A 21537-nucleotide genomic window follows, 5' to 3' on the forward strand; every position below is an offset into this window, starting at 1 on the left:
CCTCGGTCTCCCTCTCCTGAGTGGTCAAATGACAAGTGTGAGGCACAAACCCTGGCTAAAATGAATTACTTTTCAAATATACAGGTAAAGCATACGGCTGTTTGTATAATCTCAATTCATATATGTAAAGCAACCCTGAAGGAGGCCACACTGCAGTCTCCCAGCAGCCCTTGCTTTTGCTGACCTTTCCACCTGCTTAGAAAGCCCCCCCCCCGCCTTTTTTTGGATCCAGGTTGTCTGTCAACACTAGGAAATTCAAAGAGTGCCGAAGTGTGCACATAGGTGTTGGGGAGAGCCTTGCTGAGCAAATGGCTTGCTTACAGCCTGCAGCCTTCCTGCTGCCCACTCCTGGTTCCAAGTGAGCAGCAGCCCTCCTCTCAGAGATAGCCAGTCTCTCCAGCAAGACTTTCCATCCCAGATTCCCCCCCACCCCCCCCCACCCAGTGACTGTTATCCAGTCCTCCCTAGAGAATCCCAGAGCTCCTGTCCCCAAACCAGGCTGGCCACACTGTGCTCTCAGAGGAAGAACTATTCCAAACTTTGAGGCTGGAATCAGAGATATACATGTACCTCCACCCCCCCACTCCCATCTCCCCACCCACACACACACTGAAGCAGCCAGGGGGCCCACAGAAGCATGTGGAGAACAGTAACCCGGAAAACTATGGGCTGCAAATGGCTTCTGCACCTTGCTGCAGAGGCCTCTTCTCTAAAGATCTCCACACAAGGCTGGACCATGTGCTGCTAAGAAAACCCAACCTAGCCACCCCAACCTCTACTTTCCAACCTGGGGGAAATTGGGTAAGGCTAGCCATATCAGGGGCAGGTCAGCCTAGAAGACTCCTTTGGTTCTGTGATGGCTCTCAGCCTTTGGACAATTGGATTCTAAGCCCTGTCTTCCCTTGGGGGCATCAGTAGCCTCCCTCCAGTCACCTACAAATGAGCAAGAACAAGGTCCAACTCTTGGTGTCTTAAGAATGCTGGTGTCAGCTGGGCGGTGGTGGCACACGCCTTTAATCCCAGCACTCGGGAGGCAAAGGCAGGTGGATTGCTGTGAGTTCAAGGCCAGCGTGGTCTACAAAGTGAGCCCAGGACAGGCAAGGCTACGCAGAGAAACCCTGTCTCAAAAAACTTTAAAAAAAAAAAAAAAAGAATGCTGGTGTCTGCCTTTAATCCCAACACTCGGGAGGCAGAGGCAAGCGGATCACTGTGAGTTCAAGGCCAGCTTGGTCTACAAAGCAAGTCCAGGACAGCCAGGGCTACACGGAGAAACCCCGGCTCAAAAAACCAAAACAAACCAAAAGAATGCTGGCATCTGACCTCCCATAGTGGCTAGTCCCTTTCCTTCGTGGCGAGGCAGGAGGTGCAGGGCAAGTAGCCAGCCGGTCACTGGAACCCTGGCTTCCGTGTGGAAAGCATGGATGAATTCTGGGTGAATGGTTGAAGGCTTCTGGAGAGGGACGCTCCGCGCTTCGCCGGATGGCTAACTGTAACCTGGTTGCCATCTGTAGAGCTCAACCTCAAGGCTCCCGACTTTTTTCTCCCCGTCCCCTCCTTTCCTTCCTCACCCTGAATGGTTCCTATTGAGTGCTATTCACTGACATCCTAAAGAAACCCCATCCAATCTCCCCATGGGAGAATTGTGGGACTCGGCTTTGGTCCCAAAGAGCCTATCTACACATCCCGAAAGCAGCTATCACTTTCCAAGCCACTGGCATCTTTTTCTCTCAACAGGGCGGTGGGGTGGGGGGGGGGGGGGGGGGGAGGTCAGCTTCCTTCCTTTGCTAGAGGAAGCCTCTCTTCTTGCCTCCTCTTTTCCTCCCTCACTCCCTTCTTTCCCTCCTCTCCCCCTTCCCTATTTCCTCCCTCTACCTTTCCCTCTTTCCTGTTCTGCCCTCCCCTCCATCCTTCCTCATCTCCTTCCCTCCCTCCCTCCCTCCTTTCCTTCCTTCCTTCCCTCCTAAGTAGCTCTCCACTCGCTCCGGATTTCTCATCCGCAAAGGCAGTGAGTGTGTCCCTTCGGCTACCACTTGCCGGGACATTTCCTACATTCATTTATTAGCTCAGTGTTTGTTCGTCTTCTTTCTAGCTGAGCGCAAAGCCTTTGAATTAAGGCTTTTTTGAGACTTTGGGTAACTTACACACACACACACACACACACGCGCGCGCGCGCGCCTTCCTGGCCATTTACAGGAGACAGGACAATTAATTTTAAACTTCTTGGGGCTGGGGTGGTACAGATTCAACTTCTAAGGTATACACAATGTCTCATCCTGAGCCTGAGTTTTAGGTCTTGTCCCAAATTCCTCAGCGGAGAGAGGTCGTCACCTTGAGTCTTCTTTCAGTCCATGTAAAACTGGGGCAGGAAGGGGTGGGGGCGGCAGCTTTGACTGTATCCTTGTGAGTCTAAATAGTGAAAAACATAGGGAGAGAGGTTCACTCTGGTCTTTCCTAAGTTAGTTGCTATGACAACTTGGGCATTCAATTCACATTTGCCTTCCTCGTCCCACAGTTATTGGGCGTGTTCCTACTGATTATGATGTGCCCCACCCACTCCCCCAGTGCCCCAAGTAGAAAATATACACACATATCTTACCCCGTCCCTCCCACCTTGCACACATACACGTTCATTGTTTTTCTTTCTTTTTTTTTAATTTTTTTATTAATTTATTCATATTCTCAATGGTTATCCCCTCCCTTGTGTCCTCCCATTCCTCGCTCCCTCCCATTTTCCCCCTTACTCCCCTCCCCTATGACTGTGACTGAGGGGGACCTCCTCTCCCTGTAAATGCTCATAGGGTATCAAGTCTCTTCTTGGTAACCTGCTATCCTTCCTCTGAGTGCCACCAGGTCTCCCCATTCAGGGGACGTGGTCAAATATGAGGCACCAGAGTACGTGTGAAAGTCAGACCCCACTCTCCACTCAACTGTGGAGAATTTCCTGTCCATTCACCTTGCACAAAACTTAAATCCAAGTGGATCAAAGACCTCAACATAAAACCAGAGACACTAAGTCAGATAGAAGAAAAAGTGGGGAAGAGCCTGGAACACATTGGCACAGGAGACAACTTCCTGAACAGAACACCAACAGCCCAGGCCTTAATGTCAACAATTAATAAATGGGACCTCATGAAGCTTCTGTAAGGCAGGAGACACTGTCAAGAGAACAAAGCGACAGCCTACAGACTGGGAAAAGATCTTCACCAACCCTACATCTGACAAAGGTCTAATATCCAAAATATATAAAGAACTCAAGAAAGTAAACACCAACAAACCAAATAACCCAATTGAGAAATGGGGCTTGAAACTAAACAGAGAATTCTCAACAGAGGAATATCAAATGGCTGAGAAACACTTGAAATGCTCAACCTCCTTAATCATCAGGGAAATGCAAATCAAAACAACTCTGAGATTCCATCTTACACCCATCAGAATGGCTAAAATCGAAAATTCAAGCGACACCACATGCGGGCGAGGATGTGGGGAGAGAGGAACACCTTTTTTTTTTTTTTTTTTTTTTTTTTTTTTTTTTTTCAAGTCAGGGTTTCTCTGTGTAGCCTTGGCTGTCCTGGACTCATTTTGTAGACCAGACTGGCCTCGAACTCACAGAGATCTGCCTGCCTCTGTTTCTCTGCTGGGACTAAAGGCATGCGCCACCAAGCCAGGCCCTCTCATTATAGTCTTTTCTTGTTGGCAGTACTGGGGATTAACCCTAAAACCTCATGAATGCTAGAAAAGGGCTTTACCATTCAGCTGCCACACCACCCAGTTTTAAGAAATACTTAACCTTTTATGCCAGGACTGGGAAAGCAAGAGCAGGTAGATCTCTGAGTTCCAGGCCGGCCTAGTCAACAGAGCTCCAGGAAAGCCAGGGCTGCACAGAGAAACCCTGTCTCAAAAATACAACCAAAACAGAAAGGCTTAACTTCTTAAAGTACTGCCCAGTTTGTATTCTTTTCAGACTTACATTAGGGTGTTTATCTCAAAAAGTTATATGATAAATAATTTAAGCTAGAGGTAGTGGTGTAGCCCTTTAATCCCAGCAGTCTGGAGGTGGGGGGTGGGGGGGGGAGTAACAAGGCCAGCCTGGTCTATATACTGAGTTCCCAGACAACTGGGGGCTGCACTGTAAGACCTTGTCTCAAAATAAGTAAATTATTTAGAAATTAAATTATTGAGAAATAACCCCGGAAATGGTTTTGCTGCCGAGGTTTTGTTTCTAATGTTTATGTAACCATCCTCCCCAAATCCCTTGTAAGATGTCCATGTATAAACCAATAATGGACTTGATTCCAAAAGGAAAAGATAAAAGATGGTACCAGTTTTATTAAGAATTCATTTGGGGCTGGAGAGATGGCTCAGTGGCTAAGAGCACACTCTGCTCTTCCCAAGGACCAGGGTTTAATTTTCAGCACCCACATAGCAGCTCACAGCTGTCTGTAATTCCAGTTCCAAGGGATCTGACACCTTCACACCAATGCACATAAACTAAAATTAAATAAACTATTATTTTTTAAAAAATTTATTTGGGCCGGGTGGTGGTGGCACATGCCTGTAACCCCAACACTTGAGAGGCAAAGACAGGCAGATCTCTGTGAGTTCGAGGCCAGCCTGATCTACAGAGTCAGTTCCAGGACAGCCAAGGCTACACAGAGAAACCCTGTCTCAATTTGGAGGTTGGTGTGAGTAATAATGCTGGAGGTGAGCAGTTGAAAAATTCACTGAAAACTTGTTTTTAAGATGAAAGGCCCTGAGGCAGAGGCAGGCAGATCTCTGTGAATTTGAGGCCAGCTTGTTCTACAAAGAGAGTTCCAGCACAGCCAGGGCTACACAGAGAAACCCTGTCTCAAAAAAAGGAAGGAAGGAAGGAATAAAAGAAAAGAATTCGTTTAGGTGTTTATCTTTTAGTTTGGAGGTTTGTGGGAGAATTAATGGTGGAAGGGAGTGGTTGGAAAATTCACTGACAACTTCTATTTAAGATGAAAGGCCAGGGGCTGGAGAGATGGCTCATAGGTTAAAAGCACTGTCTGTTCTTCCAGAGGTCTTGAGTTCAATTCCCAGAAGCTACATGGTGGTGTATAACCATCTATAATGAGATCCGGTGCCCTCTTTTGGTGTACAGGTGTATATGCAGGCAGAACATTTTATATATATATATATATAATAAAAATAAATAAATAAAATTTTTAAAAAGATGAAAGGGCCTATAATCCCAGCACTATAAACCCAGGGAAGCAGAGGTAGGCATGTGAGTTTGAGGCCAGCCTGCTCTACAAAGGGAGTCCAGGACAGCCAAGGCTACACAGAGAAACCTTGTCTTAAAAAACCAAAAAGAAAGAGAAAAAAAAAGAAAGGCATTTTCCTAGACTATTGTCTTTCCTCAAATAACACCAGAGCAGAAGTAAGGCGAGTAGGTGTAGGTAGCACTGGGCTCTTGCTGACCTGAAGAGCAATAGCATCCACATCTCAAGAAAGGTAGCCAGACTAGCCAAAAAGTAACCCTGCAGGTCTCCCTTGTCCCACTGGGGGAGGCTGCTCAGAGGTCATTCAGACCTTCCTTGAGTTTCAATGTTGAATTTCCTAAGTGAGAAGAAACAGAACTCAAAGAAGGGGAGCAGCCAACTGTGAGAGCCACCCTGAGAGTACGAGGCACCGCAGCTGAAGGCTGCTCATCAGGTCAATCCCCGGACCCTGCACAGGAATGACCCAGGCATGAATCGGAGAGAGCTAGAACGGGATCCCTTGAGTTGGAGACTGACTCAACCTAGGCGCCCAGCCTAGGATGCTCAGTTTAGCAGAGAGGAAGGGCCAGCTAGAAAGAACACATGCTTGCCCCTGCCCCTGCCGTGCACATGGCAGATGCTGGCAGAGGGGAGGAGGCACACCTTAAGACAGAAGAAGCCCTTGTTGGTAAGCATGTGTCTGATTCATCTGGTAGCATGGTCAGGCAGCCTGGGGACAGGAAAGCAGCATTTCCTTAAGTCACTGGAACTGGGGTTGCCTATCCCCTCTCCCCTAAACCTCCTTTCCATCCAAATGCAGTTGAAGCCCGCATTCCAGCCTGTCCTGAGCCTGAAGATTTAGGGTTCCATAAGGTTACTTGCATTAGGGATACAATTGTGGATTTTTAAAGCCTTCAAGAGACAGATGTTAGGGCTGATTAAGAATTGAGGAAGAAGCTTGCAGCTGCACCAAGGAATAATGTATTGGACAAATATTTTAATAAAAAATATGAGGAGATCAGCCCGGCCTTCCAAGGTCTTCTGCTTAAAAAAAAAAAATCTTTATCAAACCCCTATTCTATGGGCTTCAATAAACAGAGCCCATTACCTCACGGCATCTTTTGTTGGCCCCATACAAGAGAGAACAAAATGGTTATTCAGGGGAACGCTTTGGATTTTATTGTGAGTAGCCTGCACAAAGAGCCGTGTTATTGTATTTAAAAGAACCATCTGTAGCAGAAACAATGGCATCAAATTATCTTTGAATACCCACTGAAAAACATAAAGCTTGGGTTTTTTTTTGTTTTTTTGTTTTTTTTTTTTTTATTCTTCTGTACGGTGGGGGACAGAGCAGTGTTAGGATAACTGACTTTTTTGTTGTTCTCTGGGTGCATTCTTCCCGCTCCCCCACTCTCTCCCCCTCACCCTCTTCTCTCTCTCTCTCTCTCTCTCTCTCCCTCTCCCTCTCTCTCTCTCTCTTTTAAAAAATCAGCCATTTGGGGTTTTAAGCCATAAACGATTTTTCTTGTTGCAGGGGATTGCAGAGGCAAAGCTAGGCTAGGTCTTGAAGGCTGGTGTAAGGCGGTGCGGGTAAGGCAGGAGGCTGCTGGAGGAGACTGGTCGAAGAAAAGCCGAAATGGATTCTCCGTGCCTTAGATGGAGGAAGAAGAGGGAAAGTACAAGCTCCTTCAACTCGTTCTGTCCGGTGAGGAGTGATCAGCTTGGGCTGCAAGAGGCCCGGGGAGCCCTCATGTTCAGTGCTTTTTTTACCTGCCAATCAAACGGCTACAAGACAACACCCTGATCTGGCATGGACACGTAAGTAGCTTGCAACCCAACTTTGACATTCAAGGCTAGCTCCCTCTCCCCACCCCCAACACACACACACACACTCACTCACACTCTAACCCTCTCATTCCGCCTCTTTTTTGTGCCCTCTCTCTCTCTCTCTCTCTCTCTCTCTCTCTCTCTCTCTCTCTCTCTCTCTCTCTCTCTCTCTCTCTCCACCCCCCCCCCGTGTGTGTGTGTGTGTGTGTGTGTGACCTTTAAGAGATCTGGATACCCACCCTGTGTGGCAGCCATTTAACACAGGCCGATTTAAGTCTGAAGGTGTTAAGTTTGGGAATTAAATGCTAATTAAGATCTCTTTAACAAATGCAGAATTGAAGTGACATTTTATTCTCTTCTGAGCACTTGGTTTTAGGTCAAGGTGGCTTGAAAGGGGTGTGTGTGTGTGTTTCTTTTTATGTGAAAACTAAGAAACAGATCCGTGAGTCCCACCGATAAATCCAATAATGAACATTTTCGGGATTCCGTCTTTAAACCGCTTAATTTCTGGTATTGCTATCCTACTAAGAACCTTGTGCAGACCGCTGTGACTTGGGATGAAAGGTACAGACGCAGAGGGGCTCACTTCAGTCGCCGTTGGGACTGGGGGTAGGAGTGGGGATGTAATTGGAGTAAGAGAGAGCTTGCATTTAAAAAAAAAAAAAAGCGAGGCAGGGGACATGGCGAACTCTCATCCTTTATGCATCTGGAATAGAGGGAGATAGAAACGCAAGGGGGCAGGATCATCAAGAAGTATTACCTGAGAGGGAATGACAGAGGCTGACGAAGTTGAGAGCTGGGAGGGCTGAGGAAAGCTGGCTGGGGTGGTGGGCTGCTCTCTGGCGCCCTCTAATGACAAGTTGAACAAAGTTGCCTTCGCCAACCCAAGCTCAGGGTTTTGTCGCTGCGGCGACGGGTTGGTTTGTTGTTGTTGTTGATGATGATGATGATGTTGTTGTTGTTTGTTTGTTTTGCTTTGCTTTGCTTTGCTCTTCTGCACTTAGGAGAAGAGATAGGTATTTTTTTCAGCACAGAAATTTAGTACACGTGATTTTGACACGCGCTTTCCCTCCAACCTCGAGGAGAGGAGAGATGGCTGTTTGATCCGTGGAGGGAGGCCCTGTGGGGATGAGCAGTGAGGGGCGGGGGTGGGGGTGGGGGTGGGGGGGAGGCCGCTTCTTCTGAGAAGTGTGGTTGGGGAGGCCAGTCTGCGGATCCTGCATCCTGACAGCCGCCCAGCACCGCTATTCAAGGAGGCGCCTGAGGACCTCTGTCACCCGGGCAAGCGGTGGCCAGGGGACTTTACTTACACCTCTTTTTCCTTCCTCCTCCTCCTCCTTTTTTTCTCTTCTTTCTTTCTTTCTTTCTTTTTTTTTTTTAATTTAAAATTTTGGTAGATAAAGGTTAATCTTGGGCTGAATGATAGAGCTATGATTGACAAGAGAAAAGGTGTTGGGGGCAGGTCGTGCGGTCTTATTTACAGCCCACTGCTTGCTGTAGAGCCTTTGTTAGAACTGGGAAACTAATCTAGTGCTGATCAAAGCACCACGGAGTTAAAGCACCGTAATGACTGCTAATTTCATTCCAGCCTCAGGCAACCCCCGCCGCTGTAATTAAAGACATGCTATTTAAATACAGGTGAAGGGTAGTGTTTTTTTTTTTTAAGTTGGGGTGAAGGCGGGTGGGTTACAATTTTATCTAGATTTCTTCTTGTATTATATTGGTTCTGTGGTCCAAGACCAAGTTTTTCATACTAGATTTGCTTTTTGCCATTTATACCTGGCTTTGAAGAACCGACAGGGTAAAATTTGTCTGTCACATAACTGCCCCCATTTAAAGGAAGTAGGGGAAGGAAACAGACCAGTAACTGTTCAGCGGGGAATTTAAATATTTGGGTCTCCTTTTTTCCCCTTCAAACTAACAGAAGGGCCTTCGACACAGCTAAAAGTATTTGAAACTTGTAGCAGGGTTAACAGGCCAACCAGAAGAATAAGTTTCAGCTTTTAAAGTACTTCTAAAGGGTTGTGTGACAATATATTTTAATTAAATAATTTACACACACACACACTGTAGCTGCGTATTGGCTCAGAAACCTTAGAATTTTACAACTCATTCGAGTTTCTTTATAAGAACTTCAAAGCTCTACATTTTCGTAGTTCGTTAAAACTGATACCCTCTCTACACCACACACACACACACACACGCACGCACGCACGCACGCACACACACACACACGCACGCACACACACACAAAGAATTTAGTCTTTAATCTCTTTTTATCCGCAAAGACGAAAGCTCTACGCTCGACCCTGCCAGCGGCTGTCGCGGTCGGGCCGGGAGCAGCTCAGAGGAGAAGGGGCTCGGCGGTCTGGTGCCAGCGCCCCCTGTTGGACGCAGTGGGAGATGCACAGTGCCCTCCGGAACTCGCTTCAGCCCGTGCCCTGAGGTTAGAGAAAACTCTTTATTGCCCTCAAAAAAGGAAATGAGGGTGCGGAAACAAGCTTTTGTTTCCTTAAAAGATAACAATAACACAACAAAAAACTAAAGAGATAATATTATTTTCAATTCCATTTCTTTAAAAAAATGTCATTCCTCCTAACACCCCAATTTCCCCCCAAATCCTCATTTGGTCTGGGGTCTTCTTTTAGTGGATATGCGGTGGTAACACAAAGAAACAGAATGAAAAATCCTTTTCCCGCTTGTCTGCTTTTCATAAAATAACACTAAAGCGAACAGTGCTTCGCTTTAATGCCAGCCGGGTTTCAGATGCGAGGCTTCCAAGTATAAAGTGCTGGGCTCTTTAGTGAATGAAGTAACTCGTTTATATTTGATTATTAATTCCAGAATGTAATTAAAAGTACCGTCTCTCCTTCAAGCATGTACTTCCCTTCAAACCACTCTTAATCAAACGTTTCCTTTCTGGCAATCTGTTAAATCCCAGCTATTGTCTACCAAACAGGTGTCTTTTCGACTTTGCTATCAATGTAGAATTTCAGGGGAGGTTAGTCTGTGATTGGTCAGGAAGTCTTATTGGTCAGGAATCCAAGTTATCCTGTAAACAGTTTTTGTTTTTTGTTTTTAATACTTCCAAACCTGTCTGGGTAAGAAAGAGCTGTAACTCTTGTCGGGGAGGGAGGGGAAAGTCGCCTTGTGATTAATTCAGAAAGACGGGCTGCAAAAAGAACCTAACCTCTAGATTCACAACAATGCGGAAAGTATTGGTTTGTTTAGTTTTCAAAAGAAAGAAAGAAGCCATCAAGGGCTACATGAACAAAATGACCATTTTATACCTCGGGGGCATGTTTGCCGGTTTAACTTTTAACGCAAGGGGAGGGCTCAGTGTTTCCTAACGCAAAGGCTGCTTGCACATTTAACGGCCCCGTACCTCTGCAAATCTGGTGTGGAGGATGTTTATTCCTCTCACAGATTAGCGGATCCGAGATGGTTTTTAAAGGAATTGCTCAGCGCAATGACATGCCCTCTCATCTGATCTCGGAGAAGGTGGGTAAAAAAAAAAGAAAGAAAGAAAGAAAGAAAGAAAGAAAGAAAGAAAGAAAGAAAGAAAGAAAGAAAGAAAAGAAAAAAGAAAAAAACCCAGCTTTTGAGAAATCTACCCCGGCAGTCTGTGGAAATGACAGACAAGCAGGAGCCGCTGCCTCGGCATCTCCATCCTTTTCTCTACGAAGAGGCTAGGCCTGGCTAGCTAGAAAAATCCCAACCTAGGACTAGCCTTGTGACTCCACGCGCACCGAGGAGACTCGGGAACGCTTGTTGGGCACCCTGGGTCCCGGCGCTGCGGTCATCCTGCCCAGAGAAGCAGAAGAGTAGAGAAGGCAAGACAGGCCCTGCCTCGGAAGCGAACTGCGAAAGGGGTAGACAACCGCCATTGGAGAATGTGGAAGAAGTGGCAGTTGTCGAGCCTTCCCTCTCCAGAGTGCGGACAGAAGACCTAGGCATAGGTCAGCAGGGGCAGGCGTTGCAGCCCGCGAGTCCGCAACTTTACAAGGTGGCAGGAGAGCGCACCGCCCAGTAGAGCAAAGAAGCCGTGAGCCAGTGAATGAGGCAGGCCTGAGCGCGCCACCCATACTCGATTGCATTGTGATTCTACAGCGGCAGGTGGCCCAGCCCCTGCCCCAATCCCACGCTGCCGGACTGCCAACAAGGGAGCGGCCCCTCCAACTTTTGGGGACTAGGAAGGCCGCCAAACAGGGGATGAGTCCTCCGAGAAGGCAGAGCCTCCCGGGGCTGGCATCCGGCCGGTTCTCCCCAGCCGCTCTGTACCCTTTAGGGGCGTGGCAGTAGCTTTGGGTCTGTAGTCGCCTCATCCAGGCTTGAGCCCGGGCGGGTTGGCTGGGCGCCCTGCTTTGTAAAGTAGTGAGTCTTTGGAGATCCTGTGAGGCAGCCAGCCGGGTGGGCCAACTTAGCTTAGGTCCCACTGAGTCCAGGCCAAGTCCTCAATCCTTCCTTCCTTTCTCCCCCCCCCCCGATCCCAAGCTTAAAACGCTGAGAAGCAGGGTGTGTGGTTTGGAGTTGGGCAGGTTATTTGGAGATGGGACGGGGGGCAAGGCTCATTAATAAGAGCCAGGTTCGAGGATGCGCTTTCGCGTGTTAAGTTTACTCTTCTTGTTTAGGTTTTGTTTTGTTTTTTTAAACGCTGGAAAACCTTCAGTTCCTGAGGTCCAAGTCCCAGACAAAGAGCCAAGGAGAAAACCGGGCCAGGCTGAAAGGAGCATCGCTACAGATAGAGCAGAGCTACATCTCTCTCAATAAACTGCCAGGCTGTGGCTCCAGCACCAGGGCCCAGCAGCTCCGTGGGCTGCTGAAGGGCGCAGATTCCACAAGTACAACTTGACACCATTGAGCCCATGGCGCTTGTCAATAATCTGTGAATGAGATGTGGAGACTGTCACCGTAGATCATAACAGTTTCTGAAGGACTCATTACGGCATAGCGCATAGCGTGTCAGTGATCTCCAAATTAAGGAGGGGGGGGGGGAGAAGGAGTGGGGGCCGCTAACAAAAAGCCAAGAAGGGGTGGGAGGGGAGATAAAAGTCAGAGCCCCAGCTCAGAAGAACCCTTTAAAGATTGTCAGGCCAGCGATCTGAGAATTCCGCCGGGATGGGGTTTGGAAGCCTGGCTCCATCTGAGCCTGAGCTAGGAGGGATGCTGAGGACAAGAAGTGGACCTCGAGGAAGGCTGACTTCTTAGACATTGCTTTTGAGGTTAGAAGGGCTTTTGGAAGTGGCCTCCTGGTGTCAACAGAAGGCCTAAAGGATGCCAGCCCGCCCAGGATGGGAGCCCACTGAGTCACAGCGAGTTAGCACGAGCCACAGGCAAACCCTTCCAGAAGTAGCCATGGCTTCTTTTACGTCTGGTGGTGTGATTGTGGGTGACTTTCGCCACACCAGTTTGCTTTAACTTCTTGGCCTGCTACAGGTGGAAGGCTTTCCTCCTTTTTCTGGGAAAGCAATCCCTTCCTTCACAGTGAAGCAGATCTCCCCTTTCCCCTTCTGTCAGCTTGCTCTTGGGGGCGCCTAAGACCCTCGCTTTCTGTTCGGGTTGAGCTTCCGGAAAGGAAGCTTGTGAGTGACACTAAGCAGAAAGTTATGTGAGGTCACCAAGGAAAGAAAGCTAAGCGCCAGGCTAATATTTCCAGCCACTTGGACTTGACTGCAGCAAATCACATGTCACCAGCCTGCATTGCTGTCACTTAATATAGGTCAGAAAACCCTCAAGAAAGGCTTGGTCTGTTTTGTTTTTGTTTTTTGTTTTTTGTTTTGTTTGTTTTTGTTTCTTTTTCCTGACAGATGTCACAACTAAATGAAATAATGGCAGCTAGAAAATTCTAAATGACCATCTATCTTTTCTTTAAATTAGGGAAACAGTCATGGCTGCTGGACAAAGGAGGACATATGCTTTTGGAAGGATGAATTGCCCAAAATAGTTTGGCTGTCAAATAGGTGTATGCACCTCGGAGCATTGATTTGGGGTGCAAAAGGACTAAAGTCTCTCTGGAGTGTTAGAACTATGGTGATACACACACACACACACACACACACACACACACACACACACACACACATCCAGATTTTTAGAGCAACAGTGGCTGTTTCTTCACGCCCTCAGTTTGTCTTGAACAGGGGAATTTCCCTGTTAGAACAGTTGGATCACCTGGTGGGTAAACATTTCCCCTGAACAGCGAAAGCAGTGGTGGAAAACAGAACCTCATGGTCCATAATTCAAGAAATGGAAATGAAAAATAGTGAAGCGTGAACCTTTTGCCCAGCAAATAATTGTCTGGAATAGCTGAAAGATGCAGAAATATATGAAACACTGTAAGTTGTGTGGTTTCAGATGCAGCCCAGAAGACAAAAAATGTTATTTGGGGTGGTGGGGGAATATATTATAGTTTAAAGCAAGAGGGAAATTTATTAAGTTTCTAATTTCCAAACTTTTAAAAAATGTATTTACTTCATCAGTGAGCATTAAATGGAACGGAGGGAGCACTACCCTGCGTTCCTTGGGTTCCCAGGGGGCCCTTGCAGCTCTTGAGTGAAATTATCTGGTAAAACTGGGTCTGGGCTTCGACAGCCCCTTGTCCATTTGTTTTGTATAATACCACTTCTGAAAATTAAAGGCAAGGTCCTGGAGAGAGACACACAAGAAGAAAACAAAAATATGACTAAGCAATTTAAAATGACCAGTCTCCCTTGTATGCATATGGTAATAGAGAGGGATAGATGTCCTGGCTGAAAGGTGAGCCGTGGTCCCTGTCAAAAATCTTTCACACTTCCTAAAGTTAACATTTGACACAGAAAGAAACTGGGATGGGTAAGGCACAAATGAAAGAAGAACCAGTTTCCTCAGAGTCCTACTATGAAAATTAAGTTATCTCTACAGGCTTTCCAGTGAAGGAAACTCCACAGGAAAGGAAGGTCACAAAGATGGGATTGATTTTCTAATCCTTACCCTAACCTTCCATACCCGAACTTTTCTAACATATTTCTTGTCAATTATTTTTGGAAAGCATATGATTTTATATGCTTGGGTTTTTTTTTTTTTTTTTGAAAATAAACCTTGTACATGCATTTCTTTACCTTCATTCATCCATGTTTCCCACATCTTAAAGCTCAGGGCCCTTCTGGGAGCTCAGTGGTAGCCCCACCTGCCACAGGGAGTGGTGACTGGGCATGCTTGTGACTTAGAGGGCAGAAGGAAGCATTTTCCGAAGCGGCACGGTCCAGTGCCCTAACTCTATAATTCCGCTTTCCTGAAGTATCTGGAGATACACAAACAGAATCACACCTCCTCAGATCCAACAGCCTTTCCCTAAGTCTTGGAACCGTTGGCTTTTTTTCTTTTTTTTTTAAATCACAAACTTTTCTATAGTTTCTGTACTCTTAACTTTTTGGCTTCGTTCACCTCTTGAATACCAGGCTCCGATGCCGTTCCCCTCCCTGCAGAAGGATCCATGCTGCTGCCGTGTTCGGAAGCGACTGTTAGAAAGTTAGCGTTTTAGAGGAAGGAGAGACATAAACAACAAAACGAAGAAAGAGGAGGAGGCCACTGCATTTGGTTAGAGCTGGCTCCTAATATATTTAACCTGTTCCAGAATTAGAAAGTCTTCCTGTACATTTTCTCCTATTTTTCTTGCTTCTTTTCCTTATGTAATGAAATTAAAACTTTTGGAGCCCGCAGTTGACATTTTTCAGAAAATTGAGTTATCAAGGCAGTAATTATTTCTCGGGGAGATAAAACTCTCATAGCCCTAACTGTCAAATAGGGCCCTTTTCAGATTTTAATTACAAAATAAAATTAGTCTGCTCTTCCTCGGAATGGTTGGCGAGTGGTTAAACAGAGCTTCCCCCCAATACTGGTGGTCGTCAAACTCTGCTAATTAGCAATGCTGAGAAATTCCAGTTAACAAGGGCATTCTCCGAGACTCTGCAGGTCCCCTGCCGTTCGCCTTCATTTCCATAAGGAGATTAGGAGAGGAGGGGAACCCACTCAAATGCAGATGCAGGAGCGCAGCGTTTTTAACAAGCATCATAATAGTAAGATGCTTGGCTAGTTCTCGCTAATTACTGCAACTTAAACCTCTATTTGCCACTAAGAAGAAAAAAAATAAGTCTACAGTCCGCACCTCCACAAAATTGTCAGTTGGCTTCAGATATAATGCTTGAAGAGGGATAGGGTTGCATTTAGGAGAGAAGAACTGATGTAAAAGATTTTTAAAAAAAAAAATAAAATTGGGTTATACTTAGCAGTTAAGGCTATGGGCTAGGGCCCATAGCAGAGAAATAAAATCTGATTACTCCAGGAATATGCTAATCACTAATGCTGGCCTAAAAGTGTATAGCTTTTTGCTGCCCATGAAGGGAAGTGTTACATTCTCTTTGGATGAAGCACTTTCCATTTTCATAAACTATGCCAGTGGCAACATTTTAAATTCTCAGAGGATGAAGCAGCCCGTTCCAAGTCTTTTTCTGATTGTCTGCTAGTCAATAGTGTATTGTTGCTGGTACTGTAGTCAGCTATTATAACCCCAGAAGAGGCTTGCCTCTGTCGTGGGCTGGGGCTGTTACAGTTATTATTATACTTAGGGCACTAGGATGGTGCTGGATTGAAGTCGGGTGGCCAATGATCTCATTTTTTTAAAATATGTTCTAAAAATATTCTAATGAGAATGGCTTTTGCTATCACCGTCTTCTTTAATCTTATTTTCATTGCACATTATTATGCATAAACACCAGCCACAGTTAGTTTATTGCCGCCGATAAGTACAGTAGGCTTAATTAAAATAAAGCTGCAAATAAATGCTACAAATGATAACACGATTGTAATGTACTCCCATAGTTTATTCATATGATAAAGCAATTAACAAAAGGCCTAGCCAGGCCCCTTACCCTCTTTAAGTATGTTATTATAGAGTTCAGGTCTAAACACATGCATCTGAGAATTACAGGCTATCCCAATAGGGGAAGAAAAAGTCTGTTTCTCTCTACTAGCCTTGAAAGAAAGAAACATATCAAGATTTTAAAAGGTGTTCCTTTCTCATCATCCATTATCAGTATTTATCTTAATAAATATACGCCACCGTTGTCCACATCAAATCCTTGGGTTTTTTTTTTTCTTCAAACTTAATTATCCATAAGCTTTTTTTAAATTTTCAGAATAATGCTATTAAGCACCGATACACACACAATCATAAAGTGAATGCTCGGCCTGCCCTTCGTGGCGCGCGGACAATCATAATTCATTCATACGTTGAATCTCATAATTTATACCTATTTTCCCCTGGTTTAACCTCCTACTTATCTGGCGGTTCTATGTACATTTCTAAGTTAAGCAAATTAAATTTGATTCTTATGGTTTGGTCCCACGGCTCATATGATATGTTAACTTTTCTTTTGTTTAGATTATGTGTAATTAGTTTGATCTTCCATCCTCCTCGGGTTGTTTTTTTTTTTTTTAACTTTAATTATTTCTACACACCTTCTTTTAAAGGTAAAAGCATAGTCTTGGAAAAGCGAATCCACCAGCAGGGGGCGCAGCAGCCACATCCCAGAAACTAAGCGCGCTGAAAAGTCGGTGGCCGCCTTCCCCAGCTCAACCTTTGCTCTAGTCTCCAGAGATTTCGTGTAGAGCGTAATAGTACACCCCGATTAAGCTGAAAACAATGCTTTAATTTGAAGAGTCCCAAATATTTACGCGTTTCTATAGGTCCTTTCCGGATTCCCAAGAGCTTAAAGCAACCAAAACTTAAGGAGAACCTGGGCTAGAGAGAGGTTGGGGTAGAGAAGCAATTCTTTCAAGTTTGCAAAAATTCTGTACAACTTTTCTGCGTGTAAGGTGGGCTTGAGTGTGACAATAGCAGCCAAGCTTGGGAGACGTGAGGGTGGGAGGAAAGCGATGGTGGCCTGAGAGGGAAGAATAAACAGGGCAGTTTCTAAGGACAATGAGCGAAGCGTGGCCGGCAGATACCCTTCTGAAACGTTTTCTTTAGGCCGAGTTGGGGTTGAGGAGGGGAGGAGGGGCTGAAAGAGTATTGCAGAAAAAAAGAAAATAAGTAACCCTGATGGTTTAAGCTCTTTAAAAAAAAAAGTGGCAACGGGACCTTTTTCCTTCTCTTTCCCCCCTTTTGTACCCAAGTGCATTTTAGCCACAAAGGTTCCAACAAGAGAATGGAAGGAAATTTAGACGAGGCTTTGTTTGACTCCGTGTAGCGACAACAAGAGAAACAAAACTACCTATTTGTAACGGACGTGGTGCTGTGGCTCTGGGCTTTTTGAGCGCCTGCCGATTGAAATCTTTACGTCTGGACAATGGGAGATCGGCTAAAATTACACTCTCGGGTCCTGGGCGGGCTAGATTCTTGAGCCCCTACCCCCGCCCCCAGACTATCCTCCCTTAGCCTGGGCTTGCTGGGTCCGGGCTCCCCGGGTCCCGCGGGCTTTCTCCCCTGTGCACCCAGCCTGCACCTGTATCTCCGAACACCCCGCCCCCCTCCGCGTGCCTTCCAGGCCCCAGAGCCTCTCAGCCCCAGACCGACTGGGACCGGCTTTCGCGGTTACCACCGTGCCAGCCAGCAGGGGCAAAGCCGGCAGCGCTGCTCCCATCCTGGGAACGCTGCGTGGGAGGGAGTTTGTGAGCGCTGCCCAAATGCCACCTCCGTGCCTCGCGGTGGGACGCCAGGAAGTTGCGTGACCCTCCCCCATCGCCTGTACTCTGGGGAGCCTCTTTCTGTTGATTCCTGCATCCCCGGGCTCTCATCTGAAATTGCCACCGCTGAAATCTTCTTGGGTGGGGGCGGGGGGGGGGGGGGGAGAAGGCGGTTCAAGTTTTGCTTTTGCACACTTTGGATGGGACAGATTGGTGGAGGAGGGAGTTAGGGTTGAGCACACGTGCTGCGGTTCCTTGAGCCACACCTGAGTCTGGCTAGGAGAAGGCTGTGAACAAGGCCTGCCCCTAGTTCTGCTCTGCAGTTGGCCACACGGGCAGAAGACTCGTGTTTGGGAACCCAGCAAATGACGTGGGAGCCAGGAGGGCGCTGGGGCCCGAGGCTTTAGTCTAACTTCTTGTCTGTACTCTGAGAAGAGGGGGTGAGCGGGTGTTGGCACCAAAGTATGAAGAGGGGTTGGGACAGAGAGCCATGCCGTGGATGAGCGGGGGAACAATGGCACACCACCTCCGGCCCTGCCAGCTTCCTGAAATACTAGTTGGACGGTCGCCCTGAACCACCCATGGGCCTTGCCCCACCCTGGCCCCAGCTTCTCGCGCCCTATCCAGCCCTCAGTACCCAAGACAGAGGCAGTATTCCGTAGCAAGGGGGAAAGGAGCTGTTGTCTTTGGTGCTGTTTACCCACTTCCTTCGAACAGGCGTGCGCCGTGACCTGTTGCTGAGAAAGGGGGGGGGGGGGGAGATACAAAGGTTCCCCCGCGGCCGGCTGCAGGCTGCGGGCCCGCCTCCCCCGCGCGGTTAGGGGCACAGCGCTCTGCCGGGCTCGGCTCGGCGGCGCGGCAGGCCCCGCCCCCTTTCATGCAAAACCCTCTGGCGAGGCTGGGCTCCGGCGCAGGAGCCGGCGCTCGCTGATTGGCCGCCGGAAACCCATTTATTCCCTGACAGCCCCCATCACATGGATGGTTGTCTATTAACTTGTTCAAAAAAGTATCAGGAGTTGTCAAGGCAGAGAAGAGAGTGTTTGCAAAAAGGGAAAAGTACTTTGCTGCCTCTTTAAGACTAGGGCTGGGAGAAAGAAGAGGAGAGAGAAAGAAAGGAGAGAAGTTTGGAGCCCGAGGCTTAAGCCTTTCCAAAAACTAATCACAACAATCGCGGCGGCCCGAGGAGGACAGCGCCTGTTTTTTCATCCCAATTGCACTTCGCCCGCCTCGAGCTCCGCTTCCCCCCAACTATTCTCCGCCAGATCTCCGCGCAGGGCCGTGCACGCCGACGCCCCCGCCCGCGGCCCCTGCAGCCCGGCCCCCGCGCGCGGCCCCCGCAGTCCCGGCCGGGCCGAGGGTCGGCGGCCGCCGGCGGGCCGCGCCCGCGCCCAGCGCCCGCATGTATAACATGATGGAGACGGAGCTGAAGCCGCCGGGCCCGCAGCAAGCTTCGGGAGGCGGCGGAGGAGGAGGCAACCCCACGGCGGCGGCGACCGGCGGCAACCAGAAGAACAGCCCGGACCGCGTCAAGAGGCCCATGAACGCCTTCATGGTGTGGTCCCGGGGGCAGCGGCGTAAGATGGCCCAGGAGAACCCCAAGATGCACAACTCGGAGATCAGCAAGCGCCTCGGCGCCGAGTGGAAACTTTTGTCGGAGACCGAGAAGCGGCCGTTCATCGACGAGGCCAAACGGCTGCGCGCTCTGCACATGAAGGAGCACCCGGATTATAAATACCGGCCGCGGCGGAAAACCAAGACGCTCATGAAGAAGGATAAGTACACGCTTCCCGGAGGGCTTCTGGCCCCCGGCGGGAACAGCATGGCGAGCGGGGTTGGGGTGGGCGCCGGCCTGGGTGCGGGCGTGAACCAGCGCATGGACAGCTACGCGCACATGAATGGCTGGAGCAACGGCAGCTACAGCATGATGCAGGAGCAGCTGGGCTACCCGCAGCACCCGGGCCTCAACGCCCACGGCGCGGCGCAGATGCAGCCGATGCACCGCTACGACGTCAGCGCCCTGCAGTACAACTCCATGACCAGCTCGCAGACCTACATGAACGGCTCGCCCACCTACAGCATGTCCTACTCGCAACAGGGTACCCCCGGTATGGCGCTGGGCTCCATGGGCTCTGTGGTCAAGTCCGAGGCCAGCTCCAGCCCCCCCGTGGTTACCTCTTCCTCCCATTCCAGGGCGCCCTGCCAGGCCGGGGACCTCCGGGACATGATCAGCATGTACCTCCCCGGCGCCGAGGTGCCGGAGCCCGCTGCGCCCAGTAGACTGCACATGGCCCAGCACTACCAGAGCGGCCCGGTGCCCGGCACGGCCATTAACGGCACACTGCCCCTGTCGCATATGTGAGGGCCGGACCTCGAACTGGAAAAGGGGAGAGATTTTCAAAAAGAAACAAGGGAATTGGGAGGGGTGCAAAGAGGAGAGTAAGAAAAATCTGATTTGCTCAAATGGAAAAAACAATCTAATAACCCGCAGCAAAATGACAGCTGCGGAAAATATCACCAATCCCATCCAAATTAACTCAAACAACGTGATGCCGACTAGAAAACTTTTATGAGAGATCTTGGGACTTCTTTTTGGGGGGACTATTTTTGTACAGAGAAAAACTGAGGGCGGCGGGGAGGGCGGGGAATCGGACCATGTATAGATCTGGAGGAAAAAACTACGCAAAACTTTTTTTTTTTTTTTAAGTTCTAGTGGTACGTTAGGCGCTTCGCAGGGAGTTCGCAAAAGTCTTTACCAGTAATATTTAGAGCTAGACTCCGGGCGATGAAAAAAAGTTTTAATATTTGCAAGCAACTTTTGTACAGTATTTATCGAGATAAACATGGCAATCAAATGTCCATTGTTTATAAGCTGAGAATTTGCCAATATTTTTCGAGGAAAGGGGTTCTTGCTGGGTTTTGATTCTGCAGCTTAAATTTAGGACCGTTACAAACAAGGAAGGAATTTATTCGGATTTGGACATTCTAGTTTTAAAATTGTACAAAAGGAAAACATGAGGGCAAGTACTGGCAAGACCATTTTTGTGGTCCTGTTTAAAAGGGCAAACGTTCTAGATTGTACTAAATTTTTAACTTACTGTTAAAGGCAAAAAAAAAAAAAAATGTCCATGCAGGTTGATATCGTTGGTAATTTATAATAGCTTTTGTTCAATTCCACTTTTCCATTTTGTTCAGATAAAAGATATTGAATTACTGTGTTTGAAATATTTTCTTATGGTTTGTAATATTTCTGTAAATTGTGATATTTTAAGGTTTTTTTCCCCCTTTTATTTTCCGTAGTTGTATTTTAAAAGATTCGGCTCTGTGTTGGAAGCAGGCTGCCGAGAATCCATGTATATATTTGAACTAATACCATCCTTATAACAGCTACATTTTCAACTTAAGTTTTTACTCCATTATGCACAGTTTGAGATAAATAAATTTTTGAAATATGGACACTGAGATTATGCCTGAGTCTTTCATTTCCTTTGGCTAGCAAAGCTTATACATAACTTCTTGGGGAATTAGATACCGTGTTCAGCCACTGAAGTCTTGATATTACCAGCAGTGTCTGTTAGCATTAACTGCAGACGGAAACGAGATGGCTGGATGATTAATAACGGGCAACTGAAATGCGCTGTCATTTCTAGAATAGAAACTAGAGGCATAAATTGTGGGCCTATTCCCCCTCCCCTTTCCTGAGCAGCGTGAATAAGCGCGATGTGGGCTTTAACACTTGTTGCCAGAACGAGTCAATTCTGAAATTTTTCGTGTAGCTTAGCAGATGGAGTATTGAGCCAAATCAGAACCAGGTTGGCTGGGTTTGTTT

The 21537-nt window shown here is 47.6% G+C and overlaps 2 protein-coding genes across 2 annotated transcripts in view; both read left to right on the forward strand.

Annotated features, from left to right (window-relative positions):
• LOC311590233 (uncharacterized protein) overlaps window positions 1–21537 on the forward strand; it is a gene marked incomplete at its 5' end in the record, with an annotated part of 618389 nt that overhangs the window by 569056 nt on the left and 27796 nt on the right. Inside the window, one exon of the mRNA XM_084769100.1 lies at window positions 6757–7040. Within this exon, the coding sequence (XP_084625226.1) occupies window positions 6757–6878 (122 nt within the window). The 3' untranslated portion in view covers window positions 6879–7040. The remainder of the gene's footprint in view (window positions 1–6756; window positions 7041–21537) is intronic.
• Window positions 19006–21162, forward strand: SOX2 (SRY-box transcription factor 2). Its single transcript, XM_084769802.1, has one exon. The coding sequence runs from the start codon at window positions 19111–19113 to the stop codon at window positions 20068–20070; it is 960 nt and encodes a 319-aa protein (XP_084625928.1). The 5' UTR covers window positions 19006–19110; the 3' UTR covers window positions 20071–21162.

This window comes from Acomys minous (genome assembly GCF_964271855.1).
Source record: "Acomys minous genome assembly, chromosome: 19".
Classification (NCBI taxonomy): Eukaryota; Metazoa; Chordata; class Mammalia; order Rodentia; family Muridae; genus Acomys; species Acomys minous.